We start from the raw sequence: 27678 nt of genomic DNA, 5'->3' as shown, positions 1-27678 counted from the left end.
AGCTTTCCTAACAATTTTGACAGGTCTATATATGACCTAAAGAACAACTCTGAAACTAAATTCACTTTTTAAAATTGCCAGATTTTTTATCTTTATTCTTAAGACTTTTATCTCAATAATCTAGGTAATTATCACTAGGCAGTAAAAGACAGTCTATTGGTCTTAAGTTACACAATATACTATGGTTGTATTTATACATACCTCTGCAGTTAAATTTGGCGGTGTCATAATGTCTTTCAGCACATCTACAAGAAAGTTTAAATGTGGCATAAAGTTACCTTTCACACTTGGAAGGCACAGTATTACTATTACCAACATTTGTTCACCCTTATACTATGCCAGGCATTGTGCTAAGTGTTTTTATATCCACTATTCCAGTTAATTTCAAGAATTCTGAAGTAGGTACTATTATTATTATTATTATTATTATTATTATTATTATTATTTTGTAATTAAGGAAACCCAAGCTTAATAAAAAGGTTAAATGCATGCAATTAGAGTGCATGTATTTGTTCATACAATTTGTGACATCAACATGCAACACTGAATTCAACTGCACTGACCCTGTAGATTTCTTGGATGAAGACTGTACATGCCTTTAGAATGTGTTTATTTCACAAATACCTGTGAACAGCTACTTTCAATGTTATTTTTACCTGACATGTGATCATATACAACCTTAAACCATTAAAATATACATCTTAAAAATAGCCAAACATAAGAACAAAGAAAATGTAAAAGACAACTGAATGATACTAATTTACATAACACAATGCTTACTAAAAACGGTAAACCAGACCTTTATCCTTTTATATACAAATGTCATCTTTATCAATGACTTTAGTATCAAATCACAATAAAATAACTAAGTAAATAAAGTAAAACCAATCAGAATAGTAAAATGCTGACCATTATAAAACATACACATTATCTTTTCAATAACACCAGTGACTATTGTTATGCAATTGGCTCACTCAAAATTAACAGGCTATGAAATAAGCATTAATAGGCTCAAGGGGGTATCCTACATATTAGTGGGGTCAGCAGCATCCTGATGACTCCAACTACTAACAAAATCAGACATTTAAGAGTTACTAAAATAAGCTAGGCATGGTGGCACAGGCTGTAATCCTACCACTTGGGAAGCTGTGACAGAAAGATTGTATTGTTAAGATTAATCTCTGCTATACAATGAGTCCTAGGCCAGCCTGGGCTACATAACAAGACCCTGTCTCAAAAAACCAACAAAGGAAATTACTGAAAACAAGAGTTGGTGTTTTAAAACAAGTAAAGTTCCATTACTCCTTAGCCCATAAACCCAAATCCTTAAGTTTTAAGTATGTAATCTCAGTTCTAACAGACCCAATCTGGGGCTGCTCAACAACACACCTGCAGTAAAGAGCTAGGCTTATGACGAGCACTAGCCAATCTACCACATGGCTACTTGGATAACTCAAGGGATATGCTTCCCTACCACTGTTCTGAAAGCTGAAAAATTCTGCATATTGAAATGTAACTGATCCAAGACTTCCAAAGAAGCAGCTGTGGACCTGCACTGTGTACTTGGAATCTACACAGCTCCTCAACTCTAAAGTTTCAAAACCAAATTCAAATGAAGATTGAACAAATCATACATAAACTACAGCCCACTGGATTTCTAACTGGTCAGACGTAAAGCAAATCAACTTTTGTATTATCACACAAAACAAAACAAGCTTTTTCCTTTTAGTGTATCACTTAATGTACTGATTTGCTAAAGAAAACAATTAATTAGATAATGATGCATGCATCCTTGCTAAATTTCTTTGTGTTTGCGTATATAAAACTGAGACGGGAAGAAGAGAGCTGACCCATACACAGATGAGCACATTTTTACTTTCCTTTCCCCTCCTGTGGTTTTTCTGAGTCAGAATCTTATATCCCCAAGGCTGGCTTTGAACTCCACTTCCCTCCTCCCTCCACCTCCCAAGTACTGGGCTCCCATGCAGGGCAGCCAGGTTCTGCTCTTTGGTGAGACAATGGAAGAACCCACAGTGGAGCATAGGCAGGAGTCATGGAGACACTCGGGAAATAAATGAGACAGGAAGCTAGGCACATACCCTGAGAAACTGGTCCTGTGACAGCTTACTAGAATATAAATGTTAGCTTCCTGCATAGTTGTCTCAATCTACCACACTTGCTCAGGACCTCCAAATGCCTGGTCTGAGGTCTAGGATCTGGGAGAGTTCTTGTCTAGCAGGGACAAATCAAGCTACACCTCATCAAAGAAAAGAGTGTCCCAGAGAAAGCCAGAGCAAATACTCTCAAAAGCCTGGTGTAATGACCACGGCTTATTCCCATCAGAAATGGTTCTCATGTATCAGCTAAGATGACGATATGGAAGGGAAAATAATGACAGCAAGATAACAATAACATTCCTATCTTCATCCTCACAATGATGTGACAGTTTATATCTCCATTATATAGATGAGAAAGCCAAGATGTAGAAAGGCCCTTAAAAGCTTGCCTAATCACACCATGACACATGAGCTCAAGTTCAGTCTCCTTGGTCACCAAAATCCAACTTTTGTTACTGTTTCATTCAACATAATAAAAACACTCAAGTTTTAAATGTAAAAGCAGTGACAAGTTTTACTCAAATGAGTCCAAGCCAGCCCTAACATGAACAGTATCTGTCACTGAAGACAAGACAGCTCCTACAACGCTTTGGTTGGGGAGGTGGAGAGCATGCAGCCCTGTGCAGGTGAGCATGGGGCATCCGGCATAAGGTGCTGGGGCTTCCTATGTAACGGTGTTCAAGAGGAAGGGTTGACAGAGTAAAGAAGAAAACTTGCACCTTAGTTAAAAATGTCTGGTATATATCCAGAATTCACAGAGGAGTCCTTTTAAATTTCTTATGGCATGTTAGCAATAAGTCACTCAACATACTAAAATGAAAGATAGCAAATAACAACTGAGACTTAAATTTTTCTTTATACTTAAAACTCAAATGACGTCTTTGCCTTACCTTAAACTGGCTTATTTGAACAGAAATGAAGGAGAATGAAGAGAGAGGTTTTCCAAAGTAGAAACAGAAAGTAAGCGAAGGCATGAGATTACAGAGAGGTTTGCAGAGAACTGGGACTGGGTGTACAACCCCTTGGGTAGGAAGCTCTCTTCTTCACTCTTTACAACAAAGCTATCTCTACTTTACAAAGGAAATTGTTGTTTGTTTGTTGAGACAGGGTTTCTACCTATAACAGCTCTGGCTGTCCTGGAACTCACACTGTAGACCAGGACGGCCTCAAACTCAAAAAGATCAACCTGCCTCTACCTCCCTGAGTGCTGGGACTAAAGGCAGGTGCCACTACTGCCTGACACAGAGGAAATCTTAACAGATAAAAACAACACAGCTAAATGTTTGCCAAGAAGTATGTCAACTATTCATTAAAATAAAACTTAATGTTTCGCATTCTCTGAACATGGAGAAACAAAAAATGAAATCTTTCTCATTAAAAAAAAAACTGATTAATTTAAGGATATTGCCCTTTCTTAAAATAACTTAGTGAATATCCAAGGATACTTAGAGATAAACAAGTAATTATCAGAAAGCTTATGCTAGTAGTTCTTCATCCACATACAACAGCTGCTGTAAAGGGTTTCATAAACTACTAGTAATGGGTATATCCAGTAAAAAATACTTAAGATTTTCAACTATCCCAAGAAATAAATACATATCACCTACAATTGTTACCCTAAGACAAAAAGAAACAAAACAAAAACATCTGCTGCTGCTGCTGCTGCTGCTAGGCTCACTTGCCTAAAACCAGATACAGAATAGGCAAGGAAATTAAAATAGGCCAGGCAGTGGTGGCACACGCCTTTAATCCCAGCACTTGGGAGGCAGAGGAAGGCAGATCTCTGTGAGTTCGAGGCCAGCCTGGGCTACAGAGCCAGTTCCAGGACAGCCAGGGCTACAGAGAGAAACCCTATCTCAAAAAACAAAAACAAAAAAGAAAATATAAGACACTCGACTTTGCAGGTGTTGGAATTGTGAAGTGACTAAAACAGGAGAAGTAGAAACAAAGCCCTAACTAACAAACAAGGGACTGCTGGCATAAAGCACAGGAACATGCTATGCTATACCATATGTACCTCTGTGTCTTTGGCTGCCTCCCTTAACTTCCCTAAACTGATTCCCATCTGAAAGATGAGATGGCTCTACTAAGTGATCTTGCAGATCTGAAAACCTCTGTACAGGTGACATGGTAGTAAGTTACTACGTACTATAGGTTATTCTCAACTAATAAAGAGATAGTTCATTACATTGGAAATCAAATGCTTAGAAACAGGGAGTCTAGTTCCTAGGCTACGACCCAATGCCACCTTTAACTATACTAAAATAGAACACAGGCGATAGCATAAGCCTAATCCCTAAATTCTAGAAGCAGGAAGCCACTATACACAGGAATGAGAAGAATTTCCTCCCTGTTCTTTGGATATGTTAAACAGGCATGAAATTTCAACACAGGAAAAATGTCTTCTAGTGTCTTTCTACTTCCCTATTGGGACTCTAAATCTCCAGTCCTGACAGTGTGAGTCCGACATGATTCATATAAGGAATTTCAGTTTTCGACAGTTCTTGTCCTTTTTTCCGTCAGCTTCCCAATGCAGCTGTTCAAAACAGTTTTATAGTTCTCCTATATACATTTATTATTATAACCCCACCTAAGCCAGCACACACCACCATCTGCCAAAAATGACTTACTGCATATCTCAAAGCCACTGTGCTATCAATCTCCTCACCTGCCATGCCCCAGCCTCCTCAGCCTAACAGCTAACCCCTATTGATTTTGATTAGCAGAAAAGCCTAATGGGAATATTTCAAGATCTTCAAGTGTGTGTGTGTGTGTGTGTGTGTGTGTGTGTGTGTGTGTGTGTGTTTGCAAAGAAAGATGTATCACATATAACTGCAACTCCAAAATTAAAAGAAAGAAAAACTCCAAACCAGGTCATGTAACAGAGAGGGATAGAAGAAGGTATCAGAAGTAACCACAGCTTAAACATCCCACCCTTTACAAAACCTTCCCATGGGGCCCAGTTACTATGGCTACAATTCTGTCACAGCTCACTCCCATAATACTTTGCTGAACTCTGGAATTAACTATATGCTACTTGAGGACTGGAAGTATCCTTGTGAGCACTATATCTATATATTTTATCATGACTAAAGGGATGTCCCTAACTAAATGGCTGCATCTTTTGGAATTTGAAGTCAGTAAAAAACTCCGAGAAACAATATTGATACTGCACATAAATTACTAGATCTTATCAAAACAGAAATATTATTAAAGACTGAAAGAAAAAGAGCAACATCCAGTAACCTAACAAGGCACAGAAAATCCTCTGGATAAAAATTCAAATGCCTGCCTGCCAGGCAGTGCTGGTACACACCTTGAATCCCAGCACTGGGGAAGCAGAGGCCAGTGGATCAATGAGACTTTGAGGCAAACCTAGTCTACAGAGTGACTTCCAGAAGAGTCAAGGCTATACAGAGAAACCCTGTCTGAAACCCCACCCCAACCCCCCAAAAATCAAATGCCCACTGGAAGCAGAAAAGAGAATACTTGTGTTTACATCTGATAGAGTATATAGGAATTGTTAATTGGTATTTAACATTACATAAAACTATCCTGCTGTATAAATCAGATATAAATGACAAAAAGGGCATATAGAAAAATAACTTATGCACCTCCTAAAATTAAAAAAAAAAGCTCAGTGTATGGGGGAAATAAAAATGGTCTTCAAAGACAAAAATGTTTAATGATTTTTCCCCCTTTCTTTCTGTTTTTCACATCTCTACTCCAAAAGTCAAAAGAAAACAAAGGTTTAAAGGTAGGCTTGCAAGCTCTAATGGACAATCCCTAAAACCCTACACCAGATAATTAAACAATGCTGGGTAACTTATTTAGGTTATACACACAGAATATTCAAATGGCTATTTCAGACAATTGACCAAGAAGCACAGAGAAAACAAAGGTCTGTCCGCCCTGGAGTCAGCCTCCATAGAAGCCACCACTAACACTAACAGCAGCTCTGCTGTGGATTACATTTCAAATTATCACATGATTATGGGCTCAAGGATGGGCGAGATGCCAAGTCTTTTGAAGCAGATCAAGTAACATGAATGTGCCAGCACTGTTGTACCTCATCACCACACTTTCTAGATCCAACAATCCTCTCTCTCCAACTTCAACTGTCTTAGGAATCCAATTCTATTAAAATATATTTTTAACTCCAATAAAGAAATAATTTTTATTTAGTTATTTTAACATACATACAAATAAGAAAACATACTTACAGATTGTATATCTTGTAATGGTTTTTATGCTTTGAATCCAAAAACCTTAAAACAAAACAAACAAACAAAAGGCCACCATTAACAAAAATGAGCTAACATTTCAAATTACAATAATATTGAGCAGGACTAAAACAGATTTTATTTTCCCTAATCTCAAATACTATTAATAACCTGAATACATATCCCCTCCAACTTCATATCATTCATTTAATAATTATTACATTACACAGATTTATACAATCTGAAGTAGAATCAACTTTATCAAAAACTATTTTCATATTGTCTCCAACCAAATAAATTATGGTAATGTCTTGAAAAGGCAATCTTAGCAATTCCCAAGTGTACCTAGCTTATACTGATTTCCACAAAAAGCATAAGCAATAACGTACTCTTTTTTTAAAAAAAACTTAGACTGCCTTTGCCTCCTAGGTGCTGGGGATAAAGGTGTGCACCACCAATGCCTGGCAAATTTAGTGTTAATGAAAAATATAAATATATATTTGAAAGGTACAAGTAGCAATGTAATCCTGTACAAAGTTTTTCAAGCATTTTCCACATGTTCCTCTTGTGAAAATTCTCTCTTGTTCCTCACTAACATCGCAAGGGTGGAGCTTACATTTTACAGAGAAGGGAAATAAGTCTGAAAGAGATTAGGAGACTTTGCCTAAAGTGTGTAGCTAGTAAGTGGAAGATTCAAACCCAAGGAACGGACCACTCCCTCAAGTCAGCTGTCAAACTAAACAATAATTACAGGTACCAAAGCACTGATTACACGCCAGATATTATTTTAAGCACTTTATGTATGTAAATTTGTTTAATCTCCAGGCCTGTAACAGAAGGCTCAGCAAGGTAGAATGCTGAAGAATTAATTATAAGTCAAAGGAGAAAGACAGTTTCATGTAGCATAGGCTAGTCCTGAATTCGCTCTGCAGTGTAGATAAACCTTAATTTCTGACCCTCAATCACCCCTCCATCCCTGGAGGACTGGGATCACAAGTATGTGTCACCAAGCTGGGTTTACTCAGTGCTGGGGGGTTAAACCTAGAGCCTCGGCCATGCTGCAAAAGCATTCTACCAGTAGCTACAGGCCCAACATGAGTTTTTCAAGATAAAGGGATAAATAGTCAATAAAATTGACTTTGGAGGGGGAAAAAAAGACTCAAACAGAATCACACATATCTTTATGAATTTCTAAGTGCCAAAGATAACACAAGACCCTAAAGTCTGCTAGAAAAAAAAAAATGACATTAAAAAAAAGACATCAAAGATACTGTCATTAACATTAGCTTCTAAAAATAACTATACAAAGTCTGATCTTCAGGAAAAATTACTTCCAGCCTAGAACGCTATACCAAGACAGACGATACATCACAGGTGAGTATATAATACAAGCATTGGTTAAGCAACAAGTCATTTTGTTTTCCATACATTAACTGAGAGTAAAAAAATCATAATAGGTGATGACAGGTTCTAGGAACTGGGGAACCCAACTTGAAAAAGAAGAAATAAGAACCCCAAGAAGGATGGTAAAGGGGCATCTCAGACAGGCTGTACACACAGGAAGGCAGTTAGTTCAGAGTCAGCACATCAGGAGACTCCAGGAGAGGGGGAGACTGATGAGCATCAAATGTGCTCAACCATGTGGTGGGTGGTGGCAGCTCACGCCTTTAATCCCAGCACTTGGGAGCCATGACAGTCTGGGCTACAAGAAGAAACCCTGTCTCAGAAGAAGGGGTGGGGGACGACAAACAAACAAACAAACAAACAAAAAAACAACAACAAAGGGAGAAAAATCTCAACAATAGTGAGATTTATAGAGCCAAGGGACAGGTTTGTGAATAAATTAAAACTGAAAGAACAGATCTTTCACATCTGTATTGCAGTTTCCAGTTTTGTGGTTCTACGGGATTTCTTTGTGTGCAAGCATGAGCATCTCTGAATCTATGTGTTTCTTGTGCTTTTTCTTTGGCTCTTTTCTTCATTTTTGTTTGGCTGTTTGTTTTGTACTATTCTGGTTTGTTTACTTTTATCTTATATTACTTTACTCTATTTTTTTCAGATGTCTCTGTTTTTTAATGAGAGAGAAAGAAAGGGTGTGGATTTGGATGGGGGACTGGGAGGAGATGGGGGAGGGGAATCATAATCAGAACATTTTTCTGAAAAAATCTATTTTCAATTAAAAAAAGAAAATTAAGCAGTATGACCCAACATATTTGTGTCCTAGTCAGGTAACAGAAGTAGGTATATCCTTGGAATACAATATAAAACTAGAAGAAAGAATACAGCAAAATATTAGGAACTTTATTCCTTTTAACTACTGCAGTTTTCTCTTTAAAAAAAAAAATATTGAAATGCTTGGCCAGTTCTCTTCTACAAATAATTTTTTTAAAGGAAACTACAACTCTGGAAATGTCAGGAAACAGGGAGAAAGTGTTCATGTAATTTTGGAGTTCACGTCAGACAAGGAAGGAAATACTGGCATGGTGAGATCCGATACCGATCTTCTGTAAAACATTTCAAATGCTTCATTTCATCAACAGCCTATGACTCTACAGAAGAGAACTAAAGAGAGAATTTCACTGTAAGTCCATGAGGAAACTATAAATTATTCTAAGACAGAGAAGAAAAATGCTATTATATTAAAAAAGACAAAACATAAAGATATACTTTAATGACTTTAAAAAAACAAACCACTGAGTGGCATGGTGAATGTGTGTTAGCTTTCACAGCACACTTGTAAACTCAACACACAGAAAGCAGGTGGTTCCATATAGTGAGTTTGAAATCAGGATCAGAGTGAGACACTGACTCAGAAGCAACAGCAATCGTAATAACAACAATGCTATGGATTTGGTAAGACTTTCTAGGATTCTCTTTTGCAATAAATTCTTCAAGACAAAACAAAACAAAAAAACAAAACAAAAAACAAAACAAAACAAACAAACAAACAAAAAACCAGCAGTTGAGAGGTGGTAGCACCGCCTTTAACCCCAGCACTCGGGAGGGAGGGTCCACAGAGAGAGAGGGCCAGGACAGCCAGGGCTACACAGAGACTCTGTCTCGAAAAACCAATATATGCATATTCTGTAATATATACATTAATAAAGCAAAGTTAGCAATCAGTAATTCTGAACAAAAGACAACCTATCAATATCTGTAATCAATTGCTAATTGTTGTGGATATCGAGTGTTGTGGATATCGCTCTATGTAAATAAAGTTCTGATTGGCCAGTGGCCAGGCAGGAAGTATAGGCGGGACAAGAAGAAAAAAAAATTATGGGAAGTAAAAGGCTGGGGAGAGACACCGCCTACCGCCGCCATGAAAAGCAACATGTAAAGACACTGGTAAGCCACAAGCCATGTGGCAAAGTATAAATAAACAAAAATGGGTTAATTTAAGATAAAAAAGATAGATAACAAACAGCCTGCCACGGCCATACAGTTTGTAAACAATATAAGTTTCTGTGTGCTTTCTTGGTTGGGTCTGAGCGACTGTGAGACTGGCGGGTAAGAGAGATTTGTCCTGCCTGGGCCAGGCAGGAAAACTCTAACTACAGCTAATCTCAATCTAATAGCATAGAAGGAAAGGGTATTCATTATAAAGCTGTGTCAACGAAAGGAATCAAAGCAGTTTCCTTACTTTTTAGAGCTCACAGAAACCATTAGAAAAAAACAATCCAAAAGAAAAATAAGTTGAAAAGAAAGTCAACACACACATAAACACCGAGTGTGCACACCATGCCCAAGTAGATTTGGTAATTTATAAAAAAAAGAGAAATTAACTGTCCATAGCTCTGGAAGCTGGAAAGTCCAAGAGTGTACATACACACACACACAGAAGAAAAATTGAGGAAATAATATTAAAACAAAAAACACAGGTTTTTTGTGTGTAAACACAGCTCCAAAGATCTGAGGGGGGATAAAGCATAAGCGTTTCACAGGGAAGCTTTGCCATCCTTCTGCTGACCAGTTAGCAAACCCTAAAGGATCAGAAGCAGGTGTTTCATTCTCACTCATATTCTCTCTCTCTCTCTCTCTCTCTCTCTCTCTCTCTCTCTCTCTCTCTCTCTCTCTCAGATGTTGACTCTTACAGAGCTAGAAGCCAGGCAGAGGAGAATAGATTCTTCAGAGATTTATCTCACTGGAGGAGCTGCCAATTCGCAGGCAGCCAGCAGGATGTAGGTAGGCAGGGCAGCAGGAGCATGCATAGCAGGTGTCTAACACAAGGTCCTAAGCAGACTGCAGCCCCTACAACTTCCTAGACCTTCCACTTTCCAAGATACAAACTTCCTACAAAGCAGTATTTCTTTCTGATTAAGTTAAAGACACTTTCTGTCCTTTGCAAACAAGAACTCATAATTATTTTCAAAGACTATTTCCTATAGTGTGTTTTAAGTTGAAATCATATTTGTATGTCCCCTTTAACAGTTAGTTGTACATTATGGTTTCTTAGCTAGCATGTGAGCCACAGCAAGACTACCAGAAGAAAGAAGCCCTTTAAAGGACACAGTACAGCATTTCAAAAGAGGTGTGTGTGGGGGGGGGGGTGATTCCCTCAAAGAACTTGATCACTTAGGGAAACATCCACCAATTCCCTCACTGTCCTCTCAGGAATTTCATGACCACATCTGGCTCAGCTTTTAAGTCTGACAACAGAAAGGAAACGGGGGAGAGGCAAGAAGATAGTCCTTTCCACAGAGAAATGGGCAAACTTACCTACAGATATTTAAATAGACAAAAGCAGAGAGGCAATACTCCCTAAACCTGCACAATCTAGACCCCTCTTTCCTAACTATACCATACTTGAAGCAATCCTGATATGCATACTCCCCCACTGCTCTCTCTTACCTCCACTGCTATCCCTGCTGAACCCCTTTTTCCCAACTTTGATGTCAGGCGGGCAGTGGTGTTGCAGGTCTTTATCCCAGCCTCTGGAGGGAGAGGCCTCTAAGTTTGAGGCCAGCCTAGTCTCCAGGACAGCCAGGACTGTTGCACAGAGAAGCCCTGACTCAACAAACAAACCAAAAAAAAGAAACAACTTTGATGTCTTTGTGTGCATATGTCTCACTGAGTTTAACTGAGGTTGCTTGCACAAGCATGGGAGATTTCTTATTAAATAAATCTAGATAATACATATTTCAGATGCTAGAAAAGTGTTACCTCCCCTCCCAAAGAAGACCAAAACACACACACACACACACACACACACACGTTAAAGAGAGAGGACAGAAAAGGCAGCACCAGAAATCAACATTCATCTACCAACTACACTTGCAGAACCTTTGCCATGTGCCCACTCAGGCTCTGGGGAGTCTAGACAAAGGCTGACGGTTTCCACAAGTTAGTGTGTGTGTGTGTGTGTGTGTGTGTGTGTGTGTGTGTGTGTGTGCGCGCGCGCTATTATCTCCTGTGTGTTGAATGCATGTGTGGCACAGGGAGGCCAGGAGCAGACTACAGGTATTGCTTTATGACCCTAGAACTTGCTATGTTTTTGAAACTGGGTCTCATTGAACATGGAGCTCATTATTTTGGCTAAGCTAGGAGGTCAGCAAGCCCCCAGGATCCAGTCCTCTTTGCCTCCCTCCCCATCACTGGTGTTACATAAACATGCCATGCCATTCATCTGGTTTTTGCATGGGTTCTAGGGATTTGAACTCAGATCCTCATGCTTATACATAGCAAGCACTTTACCAACTGAGCCGTTTCCACAGCCCTGATTTTAGTTCCATGAAGCAGAGTCTACTCATCCCAGCCCATAATGATGACCTCTACAGAGGCCTGTGTTCCAGTATTAGCAATCTGTGTTCTGGTCACTAATTGTGCTTCTGATCACACATGTGTAGACAGGGAGGCAGCTGGTCTGACCACTCTTCAATCCCCACCAATTGAAGACTTGAAGGACTTAGAGCCTCCTTCTGCCCCTCCCTTTCCCCTCCTTCAACAAGTCCAACAGTTAATAGTAACAATGGAGAGCAATTACACAGACAAGAGGAATGAGGAAGTCATCCCTACGCCCAGAACAAAGCCCAGGCCTTAAATTTATAGCATAAGCACATATCCAGCACTGAAATACCCACCTAAAGCTGGGCAAACTCTAGAAAAGGGGAGAATTGTTCCACTCCAGAAGAGTCAGGTTCCAGTCTTCAGCCAACACACACACACACACACACACACACACACACACACACACACACACACACCAAAATAGAAAGTGTGCATCTCTCAAAGGGGAAAAAATTAGTCAAAAAAACTGTCTCTTAAAAAAACCTGACAGCAAATTTACTAGACAGAATTTTTTTTTACCTTAATGGTACTCAGAAAGCTAAACAAATACATGGCTGAGATCAGGGAAATGATAAACAGAAATACCAATAAAGTGAAAGAAAGGAGTTGAGTATGGTGGTATTCCCAGCATCCAGGGGGCCGAGGCAGGAAAGGAAAAGACAGTTTCTGGGTTGTTATTGTTGTTTGTTTGTTTGTTTGCTTGCTTAAAATGAGGGGAGGAGGCACAAACAAGATGGCTCAGAAGGTAAAGACTGTTGTCACCAAGCCTAGAGATGAGTTTGATCTCTAGGAACCACATAGTAAAGGAAACAACTTTAATTTGACCTCTGACCTCTACACATGTGGCATGGCACAAGCACATCCCCCAACACACAAAGAATGTAATATTTTAAATTTTTTAAAAATGAGAAATCCAGGGCTGGAAAGACACCTCAGTCAGTAAAGCACATTACTCGAAGGTATGAGGACCCAAGTTTAGAGACCCCAAACTCACATAGAGAACAAGGTACAGTAGCACACATTTGGAACCCCACCTGCCAAGGCTATTGTTTTCCTCCACAACCAGATAGTAAGGGGCCTATTGCTGGAGATACACTTACTTGTGTCATGGAACACAGAGAAACTGAGCAGGTGCCAACCAGAAGCATCACCACTACTGACTAGAATTCATGGTGCTGGAAGGTACTTTGCACACTACTGGAGGAGAAAGAAGTCATCAATACAACCCAGCTACAAACCCTTCGACCTACAACAGAGACCTGCCTGCACGCAGGCATATATACTGGTCCAACAGTGGCACAAATGTTATGGGAGTAACTAATCACTTTTTTAAAATTAAATTTATGTACAGCCCATTCCATAAGATGGAACTCATGTCTTTCTCAAGTGACCTTCTAAAGTGGCCAAGAAGAACTTGAGGCTAAATATATGTTGTGGCTCTAGGAGAAAACCTACTATTATTCTGTAGAAGGAATACAAAAATAACATGTTTCCTAACAACATATTGCTCTACTCACAGATGAGTGTATCACTCAGCCCTTATCAGAGCTTCTTTTTGGAATAGATGGTTATTAACACAGAGACCTACAACTGGACAGTTTGCAGATTGAGAGACTTTGAAGCACTGAATGTCTTTATTGAAACCCTTTCCTCAAGGTTCAGGGATCTATCTGTACAGAAGAGGAAGGCAGACTGTAAGAGCTATAGGTAATAAATGACTCCAAGGACACAGTATCTTCCAGACACAACAGGGGCAATACACATACAAACTCACAGAGACTGTCACAGCATGCACAATACCTGCTCAAGTTCAAACCAAACCAAATCCCAGGGGAAGTAGACACAAAGTCCTGCCCCTAACCAAGAAATTATTTGCAGTGATACCTACTGGGAAACAGAAAATCAGTTTTTCTCCAACAGAGTGTTATTGGATATATCCACCACATTCCAGGTCTGCCCCCATGCCCAGGAGCATTAGCCAACACAAAACAGACTCCATGTTTTTTATGCTTTCTACTTTGTCTTTGTTTTTTGTTTTTCAAAACACAGTTTCCTCTGTGTAGCTCTGGTGTTCTGGGAGTCATCCTGTAGACCAGGCTATCCTGGAATTCACAGAGATCCACCTGCTTCTGCCTTCCAAGTGCTGGAATTAAAGGTGTGTACTACCACTACTCGGTGTTTGTTTTGACTTTCATTTTTTGTTTTTTTCCTTTTTGAGAAGGACAAAGAAAAAGAATATGAAGTTGGGTTGGTGGGAGGGAGGGAGAAAGATCTGGGAAGAGTTGGAGGAGGGGAAAGAATGTAATCAAAATATATAAAAAATTTTTTAACAAAACTCTAAATAGAACAGCATACATAAGAGTACAAACTTGTAATCCTAGCCATGGCTGAAAAATACAGTAAAAAGAATAAAATAAAATATATTAGAAAAAATAAAAAGTAGATCTGAGCACAAATATAGGAGTAACAACTTTTTGATTAGATTTAAGGTCTGTTCAATAAGCTGGAATCCATATCTAACATTGTCAAAACGAGGCCTAGAGCCTGTGACTAAAAAGGTCATGAACTTTAGGTGAAAACCAACTATTACTCTGCTAAGTGAAAGCTCAAGCCAAAAAAAAGGTCCAGCGTGCCATAGACGAGCAAAGTCCCACCCCAGCTGAGGAGCTATCGGGATTTACTACCAGGAGAGGGGAAGTTAGTTCTTTAATGGTGTAAAGCACACTCCAGGATGAGCAACACACCTAGAAGTAGCTGCCCAACACTAACTGGACCTGACTTGGGGAGAGTGTGGCAGAACACAACATAAAGTTATATAGGTAGGGAGGTTTGGGAGGATCTGGAAGGAGTTGAGGTCAGAGGACAAATATGATCAAAATACTGAAATTAACTTACTGAAGCAAAGTAGGTATTAACCAACCTATGAGACACTATCAACTGGGCTAACTTATTTACCTTAAGGATTCCAGAAAGAGATTTATTTGTAGAATAATCAAAAACTTCTCAAATCTGATGAAAGATATAAATATAAAGAAGTTGTGGCTCAATGAACCACAAGTCACAAAAACTCAGACTTACCAGACAAATGATCATCAAACCATCAAAAGACAAAGACAGACTGAGGGTGTACCTCATTTGATAAGAGTGTTTGCCTAACAAAGCCCTGGGATCCGTCCCCAGCTCTGCATAAGCCTCTCATGGTGGTGCTTGCCTGAAATCCCAGTGCTAGCTAGGTGGAAGCAAGAGGCCCAGAAGTTCAAGTACATTCTTGCATATATTAGAGAGCTTCAGGCCAGCCGAACTGTGAGACCGCTGTCTTTACAAAAACTCTGTCAGCTGGGAAAGGGGAAGGGGAAGGGGAAGGGGAAGGGGAAGGAAGGGGAAGGGGAAGGGGAAGGGGAAGGGGAAGGGGAAGGGAAAGGGAAAGGGGAAGGGGAAGGGAAAGGGAAAGGGAAGGGAAAGGAAAGGAAAGGAAAGGAAAGGAAAGGAAAGGAAAGGAAAGGAAGGAAGGAAACCTGCAGAATGAAAGAAGCAACGTGTCACAAAGAAGCCTCGTATCAGCGGATTTTCTCCCCTCAGAAATCTTGAGGAGTTAGGAAGCAAGGACACAATATTTAAAGTCCTAGAAGACAAAAATGTCAACCAAAACTATCCAGCAAAACTGTCCTTTAAAAATGAGGACTAGTGGGCTGGAGAGACGGCTCAGTGGTTAAGAGCACTGCTGCTCTTCCAGAGGACCAGCATCCATATGGCAGCTCACAACTATCCAACACCCTCACACAGGCACACATGCAGGCAATGCACCAATGCACATAAAATAAAAATAAATCATTTTTTAAAAATGAGGAATACTGAGATAGTCCCAGAGAAACAAAGGTTGAGGAAACTTATTACCACCAGACTAGTCCTTCAAAGAAATGCTAGTCAGTCCTTCAAGTAGGAATGATACAACATTTCACAACACAAAAGCTTCTTCTCAGAGGATACATCACACTACATCCTCCTCCCAAAGTGGCTGCCTAAAACTGTGAACACACATACACTTTTCCTACACATACTTACCTGTGCCAGTTTAATAAACCAGGCACAGAAAAACATTAACAGTAATATTTAAACACAACAATTTCTAACGCTATAACATAATGAAATTTATATAAATACAGTACTTCTCTCAAAAGAGGAAAGGCAAATAGTGTTTTGTTGTTGTTGTTGTTGTTGTTGTTGTTGTTGTTGTTATTGTTTGGTTTTTCGAGACAGGGTTTCTCTGTGTAGTTTTGGTGCCTGTCCCGGATCATTGCACTGTAGACCAGACTGGCTGTGAACTCACAGAGATCCCTGCCTCTGCCTCCTGAGTGCTGGGATTACAGGCATGCACCACCACCACCCAGCTTGGCAAATATTATTTTTGAACAACTATCGACCATACCTAAGCTGAAACCTCAGATAAAGGGAACTATAGCAACTTGAAGCTACAGGACAAAATAAAGACCTCTGAGAAATGACAATTACAACCAAAAAAGATGAAATCTAACAGTAGTATAACTTTAGCTTGTAATTCCACATTTTGTTTTCCGCATGATTTTAGACATGGTATTTTAAAAAATCCAATTATTAAATTATGGCTATATAGCATTAAAAAGACACAACTTTATGATTTTTTTTTAAAGCTAACAGGAAGCAAGGGTGGAACTATACAGGAACCAAGGCTTGAATACTTCTGAAGGTAAGCTGGTATTATAACTTTAGAATGTTAAATGAAATTCCTATGATAACCACAAGGAAAATAGATCCAGAATAAAAACACCAAGAAATTAAAACATTTCATTATAAAACATCAACTGAACACAAAAAGCAGTCAGGCAAATCAGAAACAAATAGCAAATTGTAGGACACTAACTCTCCCTGTATCCATGCAAACAAATTAAACCCTCCAATCAAAAGACAAAGACTGGCAGAAAGCATACAAAAGACATGATCCAATAACATACTATCCCCACAACACACCAGCACAAACAGATTTTTAAATGTATAGGCACAGATTGAAAGAGGGCAAAAAAAATTATGTGATAATCAAAAGTGAGTAGTATCAGAAAATATATTAGATTTAAAGTATGAGATAAAAAACAAAAATATCAACACATCAAGAAGATTTTAGTAATTGTAATTTAAGCATTTAGACATCTAGTGAGAGACCACCCAAATACCTAAAGCAGCTGGGCACAGAGTTATACCTCTGTAATCCCAGAACTTGAGAGGCAGAGGCAGGAGGATCAGATGTTCAAGGCAGGCCTAGACTACATAAGACCAAACAAATATAACAAAATGAAAATAAGAAATGTTCTAAAGTAATAATTGCACACTTTGATATACACAACACTTTAACACAATAGTGGAGAGACAAGAAAAAGTAGGACTTGACCAGCATAGTAAAGCCTACAAGCAAAGACTCGCCCACACACACCCAGCTCAGCAACAGAAGACCCACTATGTTCAGATAAACTGTATGTTCAGACACAAATGGGCTCGATTAGTTCTTTTTTAACTAGACACCAAGTCAAAGAACAAACAGAAATGAACAGACTAAGGCATTTTCTTCTACACGACAAAATGAGAAAGCAGTATAAGAGAAACACTTGCTCTGGACTCCTGGTAACTGGAGATCAGAATTCTATGCTGATCCTCTGGTGTGTTTTAGAAAAATTATAGAGAACACAAGTACGTTTGTTTGTTTGTTTGTTTTTCGAGACAGGGTTTCTCTGTATAACAGTTCTGGCTGTCCTGGAACTCACTCTGTAGACCAAGCTGGCCTCGAACTCACTGAGATCTACTTGCTTCTGCCTCCCAAGTGCTGGGATTAAAGGCATGTGCCACCACTGCCCAGCAAGTACTTTTTTTTTTTTTTAAGATTTTTATTTTATTTTATGTGTATGAGTGTTTTGACTGCTTGTACACATCTAGAGCACATGAGTGTCTGATGCCCTTCAGAAGAGGACATCAGATCTCCTGGAACTGGAACTATAGGCAGTTCTGAGCCACTGTGTGGGTGCTATGAACCAAACCCAGGTCTCTTGCAAGAGCACCCAGTTTTCTTAACCTCTGAGCTATCTCTCCGGTCTCTTATAGTGCATTTTCAGGGTATTAAGTACCAAAATCTTGCTGTACATGCACTAATAAAGCAAAAATACTGAGTTTATACAGAATCACAGTTAGTCTTTAGTGCCTTGTGATCAGTCTGCCAGCAGAAGAGAAATGGCACCTTAACAATGTGCTCAGTGACAAAGGTCAGGAATTACACAACCCTAGCTGATGCATCACACAGGAATGTGACTTCAGTTTTGACAGTTCTATCAGCTTTTTAAAATAAGCGAAAAATGCATGTTTCTGCATGAGGCTTCCTGATTTTAAATATAGTCCAGATTTTGTCCTGACACACAGGAAAACAGGTATTAAGGAAAGTAGCTTGAGTGCTATACAGTGATCCAGCACCTAGTGATGACCCCCACTCCCAATAAAAAAAAGAGAAAACTTCTCTGGGCAGATGATGAACCCAGCACTAGGGATGAGAAGTCAGGAAGATCGTGAGTTCAAGTCTGGCCTTAGCTACATAATGATACCCTGTCTCAAATTCAATAATAACGAGCAATAGAGAAAAAAAAATCAACTCTGGAATCTCACAGACATGGACTCTTTCTACTTCCAAGATGTGGCAATTGAAGATTTCAATTTTTTTCTTTTTCTTTTTCTTTTTTTTTACGATTTATTTATTTATTATGTATACAGCATATATGACTGCAGGCCAGAAGAGGGCACCAGATCTCATTACAGATGGTTGTGAGCCACCATGTGGTTGCTGGGAATTCAACTCAGGACCTCTGGAAGGAAGGGCAGTCAGTGCTCTTAACCCCTGAGCCATCTCTCCAGCCCTCAGTTTCTTTTAAATCACTTATAAAAGTGAATCGTGGATTAGATTCAGTCTAAAACTTAGTAAGATGGTATATGCAAACTAGAATAATTAATACATATAAATAGTAAGTAAATAATGTACTGAAAATAATATCCACTATTAAAATAGCAAAGCCAGATTTGTGCCCATAATATTTTTATTGTCTAAATCACTAGATCTCCCTATGAGCAAGGAAATATGGTCTGCAAAAGTGAGAGGCAGCCAATGGGAATGGGGCTTTCTTCAGGAGTGACAAAAATGTTCTAGAATTTGGTATACATAGTAACTGCATCACCTCTGGCTATACTGTGGAAATATTAAATGTCGCTCAAATTACACAGTTCAAAAACAATGACTGATTGGTCTATGAACTCACTTTAAGTGGGAAAGAGGCAGGGAAGGAAAAAGAAACGAGAGAATGGAAGAACTTTTTTCCTATTCATTATTGTGAAGTTGGCCTCTAAATAATCTGTTTCCAAGTCTTATTTTTAATTGATAGTCAATAATGATGATAGAATAACAAATACTTCTCACTTAATGAAAATCAACATACAATTAAGTTTGACTGATGGATGTACATATAATTAAGAATTGAACATTTGCAGTTTCTTCAGAGAGAAAATGTACATGCTAACAGCCAAAAAAGAATAGACTCTTGAATCTATAACAGGTTACACATGGGTAAGGAAGCTAAGTATACAAGACAGTAACAGGTAAGTCTTTTGCTACATCATTATGTCATAAAATTGAGTTCTAATTTTTTCCTTATTAAAAACTATGAGTAAACTGGGCTTGGTGGACATACTTATAATGCCAGCACCCACAGATGCAAGCATAAGAATCATGAGTTCAAAACCAGTCTGGACTATATAAGTCAGCCTGGGCCACATAGCATGATCCTACCTTAAAACACAGCAAAACTATAAAAATGTTCTTCTTACCATAAACTTTACAATAAATTGCCACAGATTTAGACAAGGAGAAAAAAATTTGTATGCTTAACTTTTTCATTTTCAACACTTCCTAAATTAAGCTCCATGAAAACAATGTCTAGGAAGATGAGAGTTAACAAATTACAAAAGAAAACTTGAAAGAAACATCAAAGGTGGGAAAAGGTACACATGGTGGCATTGTGAAGAATCTGTGTAGAAGGCAGTTTGCCTCTGTTACATCCACATTTCCTGATTCATTAGGGGCACACCAGTTCACAAGATAACACCCCTTCAGTACACTATGCACCAGTCTGCTAAAGACTGCTTAGATTTAGAAACAGGGCACTTTGATCTTGGCCTATGGGACAATGTAAATGCACAAATCAAAGAGTAATGAACTATTAGAACAAAGCGTGGTTTCATACTACCCCTAGCTCAGGGAAAGACCTTAGTGCAAGAAATAGACAGGAAAGAGAAAAACTATAGTGGAGATGTTCTTTATTTCCCTCCCCTGGGCAGTCTTGACCTGTCCTCCATCAGTGTTAATTCCTTATAGAGTGAGCAAATCATCTGCAATTAAGAAAGCAAAGTTCCAGCTAGGTGGTGGTGCACTAGCACTTGGGAGACAGAGGCAAGTGGATCTCTCTGAGTTCAAGGTCAGCATGATCTACAGAGCGAGTTCCAGGACAGCCAAGGCTACGCAGAGAAACCTTGTCTTAGAGAGAGAGAGAGAGAGAAAGCAAAGCTCCAACTTGGTTCATTTCTCCATTTTCATGGTTTATATTAATCCCTGATTTCAAATGGAAAAGTTAAATATTTGTCTCAAATTCTCAAATATGAAATTTCAATTACCATAACACTATATATCACAAACCTTTAATCACAGGACAATTTAAGCATGAAGATATTTGCAATTTAAGTTCACTTTACTCCAGGAAGTGATATAGTACAATAACAAAGAATTAAGTTTTATACAGTATAAAACTTGTGGGGGAAATCATAAGAAAATATGTAACTGGATAAACGAAAAATACTTAAAATACCTTTTGGAAGCCCTACTAGACAAAGTGAGGAAAGATCAACTGAAAAAAAGTTTTATTAATAAAAGAGCAATGATGTTATGGATTGAATCTGGATCCCCGCACAGGGAGCCTTTTGGAAGTAAAATGCAGCTGACAGAAATCAGTCACTGGGGGCAGGTATCTGAACAGTCCTCTAGTCCCTGCTTCCTGTCCACTACCATGAGGAGTCGACTGCCACACAGTCCTTCCACCATGAACTTCTGCTGCAAGTTACTGATGCCACGGATGGATGAATGGATGGAGTGCCTCCACCCTGCCTTCTCATCCGTGACAGACTGAACTCCCTCCCAAACCATGAGCAGACTCTCTTCAATACCTGTTTCCGCCAGGTGATTTGGTGACAGATGCCAACAGTAACTAACATAAAAGGTATGTATATGAAAACTAAAATATTTCTACTGAGAGTTATCATCTTTAAAGCAAAAAAGAATCGCTGATTATTGCTAATATCACCAATATAGTGTAAACAAGCTCAAGTAGGCAGTCATCTAGATGTTGAACACAGAAACTCTGGAAAGGTCAATCATAAAGCCATGTTAATTAAGAGTTATTTGCAAGGGCTGATATGGTGGCGCTTACCTTTAATCCCAGCACTCAGAGGCAGAGGCAAGCAGATACCTGTGAGTTCAAGACCAGACTGGTCTACATAGGGACTTCCAGGCTGGCCAAGGCTACTTAGGTGAGACCCTCTCTCCAGAAAAAACACCCCAAAATATTATTTGTAGGCATTTTAGTGTGTAGGAAAAGTGTTATCTTGCTTCCTAGTTGTAGTTAGAGTTTTTCTGCCTGGCCCAGTCAGGACAAATCTTTCTCATCTGCCAATCAGTCCCACAGTCGCTCAGACCCAACCAAGAAAGCACATAAAAACTTATACAGCTGCCTGCTCTCTAATAAATGGGTTAATTTACATAAAAAAAAGGGGGGAGACACCGCCAGCCGCCGCCATGGAAAGCAACATGTAAAGACACTGACTGGTAAGCCACACGCTATGTGGCAAAGTATAGATTAACAAAAATGGGTTAATTTAAGATAAAAAAGGTAGATAACAAGCAGCCTGCCACGGCCATACAGTTTATAAGCAATATAAGTTTCTGTGTGCTTTCTTGGTTGGGTCTGAGCAACTGTGGGACTGGCGGGTAAGAGAGATTTGTCCTGACCATGGGCCAGGCAGGAAAACTCTAACTACACCTAGTCACTGTTCATCCTTTACTACAATAGAGGGCAGGGGCTGGTAAACAGAAGCTATCCATGCCTTACTGATCATTTATCTTATCAAACAAACAAACAAACAAACAACAACAACAAATCCATCAAGGAGCATAGTTTTATACACAGCTAATTCTCCATGCTGCTATGCTAAAAACATTATAAGAGGCAGCAAAATCAGCTGGCTAAAAGAACAACTGGCTAACTGGTGGTGGCTCAGGCCTTTAATCCCAGCACTTGGGAGGCAGGGGCAGGTAGATCTCTGTGAGTTCGAGGCCAGCCTAGTCTACAGAGCGAGTCCTAGGACAGGCTCCAAAGCTACACAGAGAAAGAAACTGTATCTCGAAAAAACAAAAGGGAGGGAGGGAGGGAGGGAGGGAGGGAGGGAAGGAGGGAGGGAGGAAGGAAGGAAGGAAGGAAGGAAGGAAGGAAGGAAGGAAGGAAGGAAGGAAGGAAGAACTAGCTAGATAATCCAGATAAGAACTTAAGAAAAACATCTGGGCGTTGGGGATTTAGCTCAGTGGTAAAGCACTTGCCTAGCAAGCTCAAGGCCCTGGGTTTGGTCCTCAGCTCTGGCAAAAAAAAGAAAAAAGAAAAACATCTGACAAAGTCCAGGAGTAAGAGTTACAAAGCCAGAAGATTCAGGACCAAACTACCTTCCCAACACAACATATTTTTGGTTGAGTTATTACAGTATAGGGTCTAATAATCAATCAGTGGTAAAGGTCTAGAAACTGGAATTTAACAATAACCTAAAAGATGATCAATCACCCTCAATAATTTATACTTAACATAAACTAATATAAAATTTACATGCCAGATCACTCAGAAGAACCTTACATGGCCAGGTAATTTCCTCTCTATTCCAAGTATTCACACCCTTGTTTGATTCAGCTGAAGTACTAATTTGGCTTGGTTAAATTGGTCCTTGGTTGAAAATAAAATTGATGTGAAATAGCTCATCTTATGAGGCATTACACACAGGGCATAAATGTAGTGGGTAGCCATTCCAGCCTTGGCCTGGAAGTTCCAACCCCCATTGAGGCTTCGGTAATGGTCACGCCTACAAGGCGGGGCTGAGAGTACGCTTTAGACCCAGGATCCAAAGGAGAGGCTTCTCTTGGTTCCAGGACCCTGGACGCTGTTGGTAGACTGAGCAGAGCAGAATTCTCCAGAGAACACCGCCTGACGGAGCCATCCCTTTCCCAGACCCTGCAACCTATCATTTCTAAGTTACCCCACAAAATAAACCTCCCTTTTAACTACGTAGAGTGGCCTTAATAATTTTACCAATACATAAACAATTCTGCATCAAAGCAGAAAATACATTATCTGGTGACCCTTATCTGGCCAGACTGCTCATTTACCATATTCTGCAACTTGAGACTCAAAACTGTCCTGTCCTTTTTCTAGGGCCTATTTAATCTTCTCTGTGTCGTCACTCCCAAGCTGCTGCTCCTACGGCCTGTCATGCGAAGTATAACCTTCTGCAGTGTGATATTTTGATTGCACTCTGATGCCCCCGAGACTGACAATAGTTTGTCTGAATCAGAGGGCAGAGCTAGCTACTAGCTGACCAAAATGACCACAGAGGTTTCAGAGAACTGAGGACACAGACACAGAAAGTAGTAGGGTGGGGCTGAGAAAGGGTCTCTGGCCCTTTTGGATGGAGGAACAAGAGAGAGGGGGGGGGGGGGGGGGGGGGAGGGACAGACAGAGAGAGACAGAGAGAGAAAGAGGAGGTTGCTGGTCATTTCTCCAATGCTTCTCTGATCATTCAGGTTCTTACCCTGATATCTGACTCCTGAGTTTTTATTAGTTAAAGAGTAATAAGATGAACACTTGACCCTCCCACTATGTTCTACCAATTATGAGGAGGCAAATGCATTTCCCTATTTTTTTAATTTTTAAACAGTACCTCTAACAGTACAACCTAAAGTTCAATGGAAATTACAAAGTGGTACAGAGGTTTGGACATTTGTTTTGGTAGATTTTATAGTGAAATGTCAACCTGAACAAAACATAAATAATACTATAGTAAACATCTAAATGAGCACAACTTAATACAATAACAATTAACCACTTGGGAAAACTGACAGCTAACTCATATAACGGTATAAAATCATGTATTAATACACCATTACAAAGGCATCCTACAGCTGCATACTACTTTGTAAGTTACAAAATGCTTTCCCTATTTAAATCCAGATAATCACAAAGCAGTTAAAAGTTCCATGAAAGACATTATGAGTACAAAGGAAATAATCCAGAATTTTAACATTTAATTCCATTAAAGTACTTCAAAACTAGCATAGCAAGCATAGCAAAACCCAATATTAATGAATTATTAAAATACCACTGTAGTTTGTACTAAAAATTTAGTGTTCATTTACATGTATTTTAATTCTGAAATTAGGATATATTAAGACTAACTTGCCCAACAGGCAATTTCATATATTCTTAGGTCATAAAGTATTTTTAACTGGGCCTTGAGAAACACTTTTCTGAATTACATGACAATTTCACTTGGAAAATTATGTTAATTATAAATCTCTTAATTTTGTCTTTCATATTTCCAACAACTCCCTTTTATAAGCACTATATCAAACACCACTATATGAAGTTTTACATAAACATACACAACTTAATCAGTCACCCATACCTCAGTGTGGATAACAAAATAAACTATTCAAGGACAAACACAAATGTAAAATAAAAAAAACCTGTACTGTAATAGAAGCCAGGCACTAACCTGGTAAGAGATATCTTATCAAATACAAAAAAAAATCACATCATGTAAACACATGATTATATATGAAGTCAGTTCTTATCCAGTGAATTGCAACCTACTGAGAGCTATCAGATACTTTAGGTTAAAAATGTTTCAGAGTACTATCATAACAAAACAAAGTCTACATCATAATGTACATACTATTCTGTGTTTTAGGAATATTTTCTAAACAAGACACATCAAATGGTTTATAAATATATGAAACAGAAAATCAAGAGTTCTTACCTTACAACATCATCAATATTGTTCCTGTATACACCTTCAAGTCTTTCTGCAGGAAATCCCATAGCAATAATATTTGGATAAATATCTGAGTATTTAAGTTAAGGAAATACCTAAAATAGGCAACTATACAAATATTCATGCATTTTTAAACATTAGCTTCCCCCACTATAGCTGTAATTATAAAAGGTTGTCAAATGTATTGGTCTGCAACCTACTATGTGTAATAAGAAATACTGATAAACACATCATTCTAAAAAAGATTTTCAAATCAATTTTACAACAAAATACTGTTAAAAATTCTCTATTTAATACCTTGAAAATAAGCCTAAAGCTGGGTATAATACAAGCCTATAATTCCAGGACTCAAAAAGCTTTCAAATTGGAGGCTATCCTTGGACATGGAACAAATTTCAGATGAACCAGATACAGTGAGAAATTGTCTCAAACATACAAAACAGTAAGTAAGTAAGTAAGGAGCCAGAGGCCTTTAATCTCAGCACTTGGAAGGCAGAGGCAGGCGGATCTGAGTTTGAGGCCAGCCTGGTCTACATGGTGAGTTTTTAGGACATCCAGGGCTACACAAAGAAACCCTATTTCAAAATACAACAACAAAAACCAAAACATCAAGTAAACAAGAGCTTAAGACAAAAGGTCATCTCCATATTTACAGTGTTGAGGAATAAGGAAAATGAAAACCCATATTTTGTAAATCTTACATAGCTAATTTGTCAAGGTGAACTCAAAAACAAGAACCTGAAGCAGCCTGAAAAGACGTAACAGTACAACTTCTCATTTCTCCTGGTTAACAATGATTAGAGCAGTAAGAAATAAATACAGACTCAAGAAGATAGCCGACTGTCCCGACTGTCCCTCAAGCTGTATAACCTGAACAAGTCACTCACCATCCTTGGAGTGAGTATTCTACACAATGACTGAGCTGGAAGAGATAACCTCTAAGACCTCTAGGCCCTGCCACTTGTGAGGTCTTAATCCGCAATTGAGGTTTAAGTCCGGTTACTTTGTTCTAATCAATGTAATCAGTACTTAACATGCCCATTAGTCTCAACTCTGTTACACAGCAGTTAACATAAAAACAAACCTCTATACTCAGGAAGAACTTATTTCCAACTAACTAAAACTCCACATCAATGAATCTGCCCATCTTTCCTGCTCTCACTTACTCTGATGCTCCACCCATCCTCTCTCATCTCATGATTACCTATCAGACTTTTCACATCAACCCAGCCAAGCTGCCTCCTTTAAAACAGTCATTAAAGATCTCTGGCTACATATTCTGGATCTATTTGCTTCCCACATGTAACTCAGCAATCAATCTCCAAGTCATTGAGAAGGCTGTAGCCATATACACTACAAGAGCAGAGCAACATCTGTAATGGCCAAGTACCTTTAACACCAATTCACAAAGCCTTTAGGTGAAAATGTTAACGTATAGGAATTATAGAGATGGCTAATTGACATCATGTAACAGTAAATGAGACAAATTGAAATTCTGCAGGACATGACCTAGCCATCTTCAGCAAGTCAAGTTACAGCCTTAAGGTTCCTAATTTCTTAAGTGCATGTACAGACATATATACTTTAATAACATTTTCTGTGCCAGGAACAAATTTTGTCACTGTAAGAACACATAAATTCACTTCAACCAAAAAAGAACTAGAAAAGTTCCAAAATAAAATTATCATTTAAATATCACAAATATTATCTGTCATCTATTATTCTAAATTAGGAAAAAGGTCACACCTAAAAATATAGCTTTTCTTTAATTACTAAAATGTGCTAGTTATATTATGTTCAGTAATGAGGGAAAAAAGCAAGCAAGGAGAGATCTAACCAAGACAAAAGCAATACAACTTCTGAGTTGTTTTTTAAAAGATTCAATTTTTTGAGCATCAACTTAAGAAAAATGTAAATACAGCCAGGCAGTAGTGGCGCATGCCTGTAACCCCAGCACTCGGTAGGCAGAGCCAGGTGGATCTCTGTGAGTTCGAGGCCAGCCTGGTCTACAAAGCCAAATCCAGAAAGGCGCAAAGCTACACAGAGAAACCCTGTTTCGAGGAAAAAAGAAAAGAGAAAAAAGAAAGAAAAAGAAAAATGTAAATACAAGCAAAAGATTGAGTCACCAGAACAGAGGCCTGAACAGTGATAATTATCTCTACTCTGAAATTCCCACCCAAAACATAAATCAGTTTTGGTCAAAATATAAATTGAGGTGGAAAGAGATAGCTCATTGATAGAGGGTTGTGCCTGGCATGTACAAGACCCTTGGTTCTATACAACACTAAGAAAAAAAACACATAAACATGTATGCACACATTTAAAGATGGAAATAAACTATGCTTTACTGAACAATGCAA

The 27678-nt window shown here is 38.8% G+C and overlaps 1 protein-coding gene across 1 annotated transcript in view; it reads right to left on the bottom strand.

Annotated features, from left to right (window-relative positions):
• Positions 1-27678, bottom strand: part of Pten (phosphatase and tensin homolog) — a 75223-nt gene that overhangs the window by 31494 nt on the left and 16051 nt on the right. Inside the window, exons 2-4 of the mRNA XM_036166635.1 lie at positions 25304-25388; positions 6341-6385; positions 202-245 (exon numbers count right to left, since the gene is read on the bottom strand). Coding sequence (XP_036022528.1) covers positions 202-245; positions 6341-6385; positions 25304-25388 — 174 coding nt within the window. The remainder of the gene's footprint in view (positions 1-201; positions 246-6340; positions 6386-25303; positions 25389-27678) is intronic.

This window comes from Onychomys torridus, chromosome 1, assembly GCF_903995425.1.
Source record: "Onychomys torridus chromosome 1, mOncTor1.1, whole genome shotgun sequence".
In the NCBI taxonomy this organism is placed as follows: Eukaryota; Metazoa; Chordata; class Mammalia; order Rodentia; family Cricetidae; genus Onychomys; species Onychomys torridus.
This window is presented reverse-complemented; position numbering and strand designations above follow the sequence as displayed.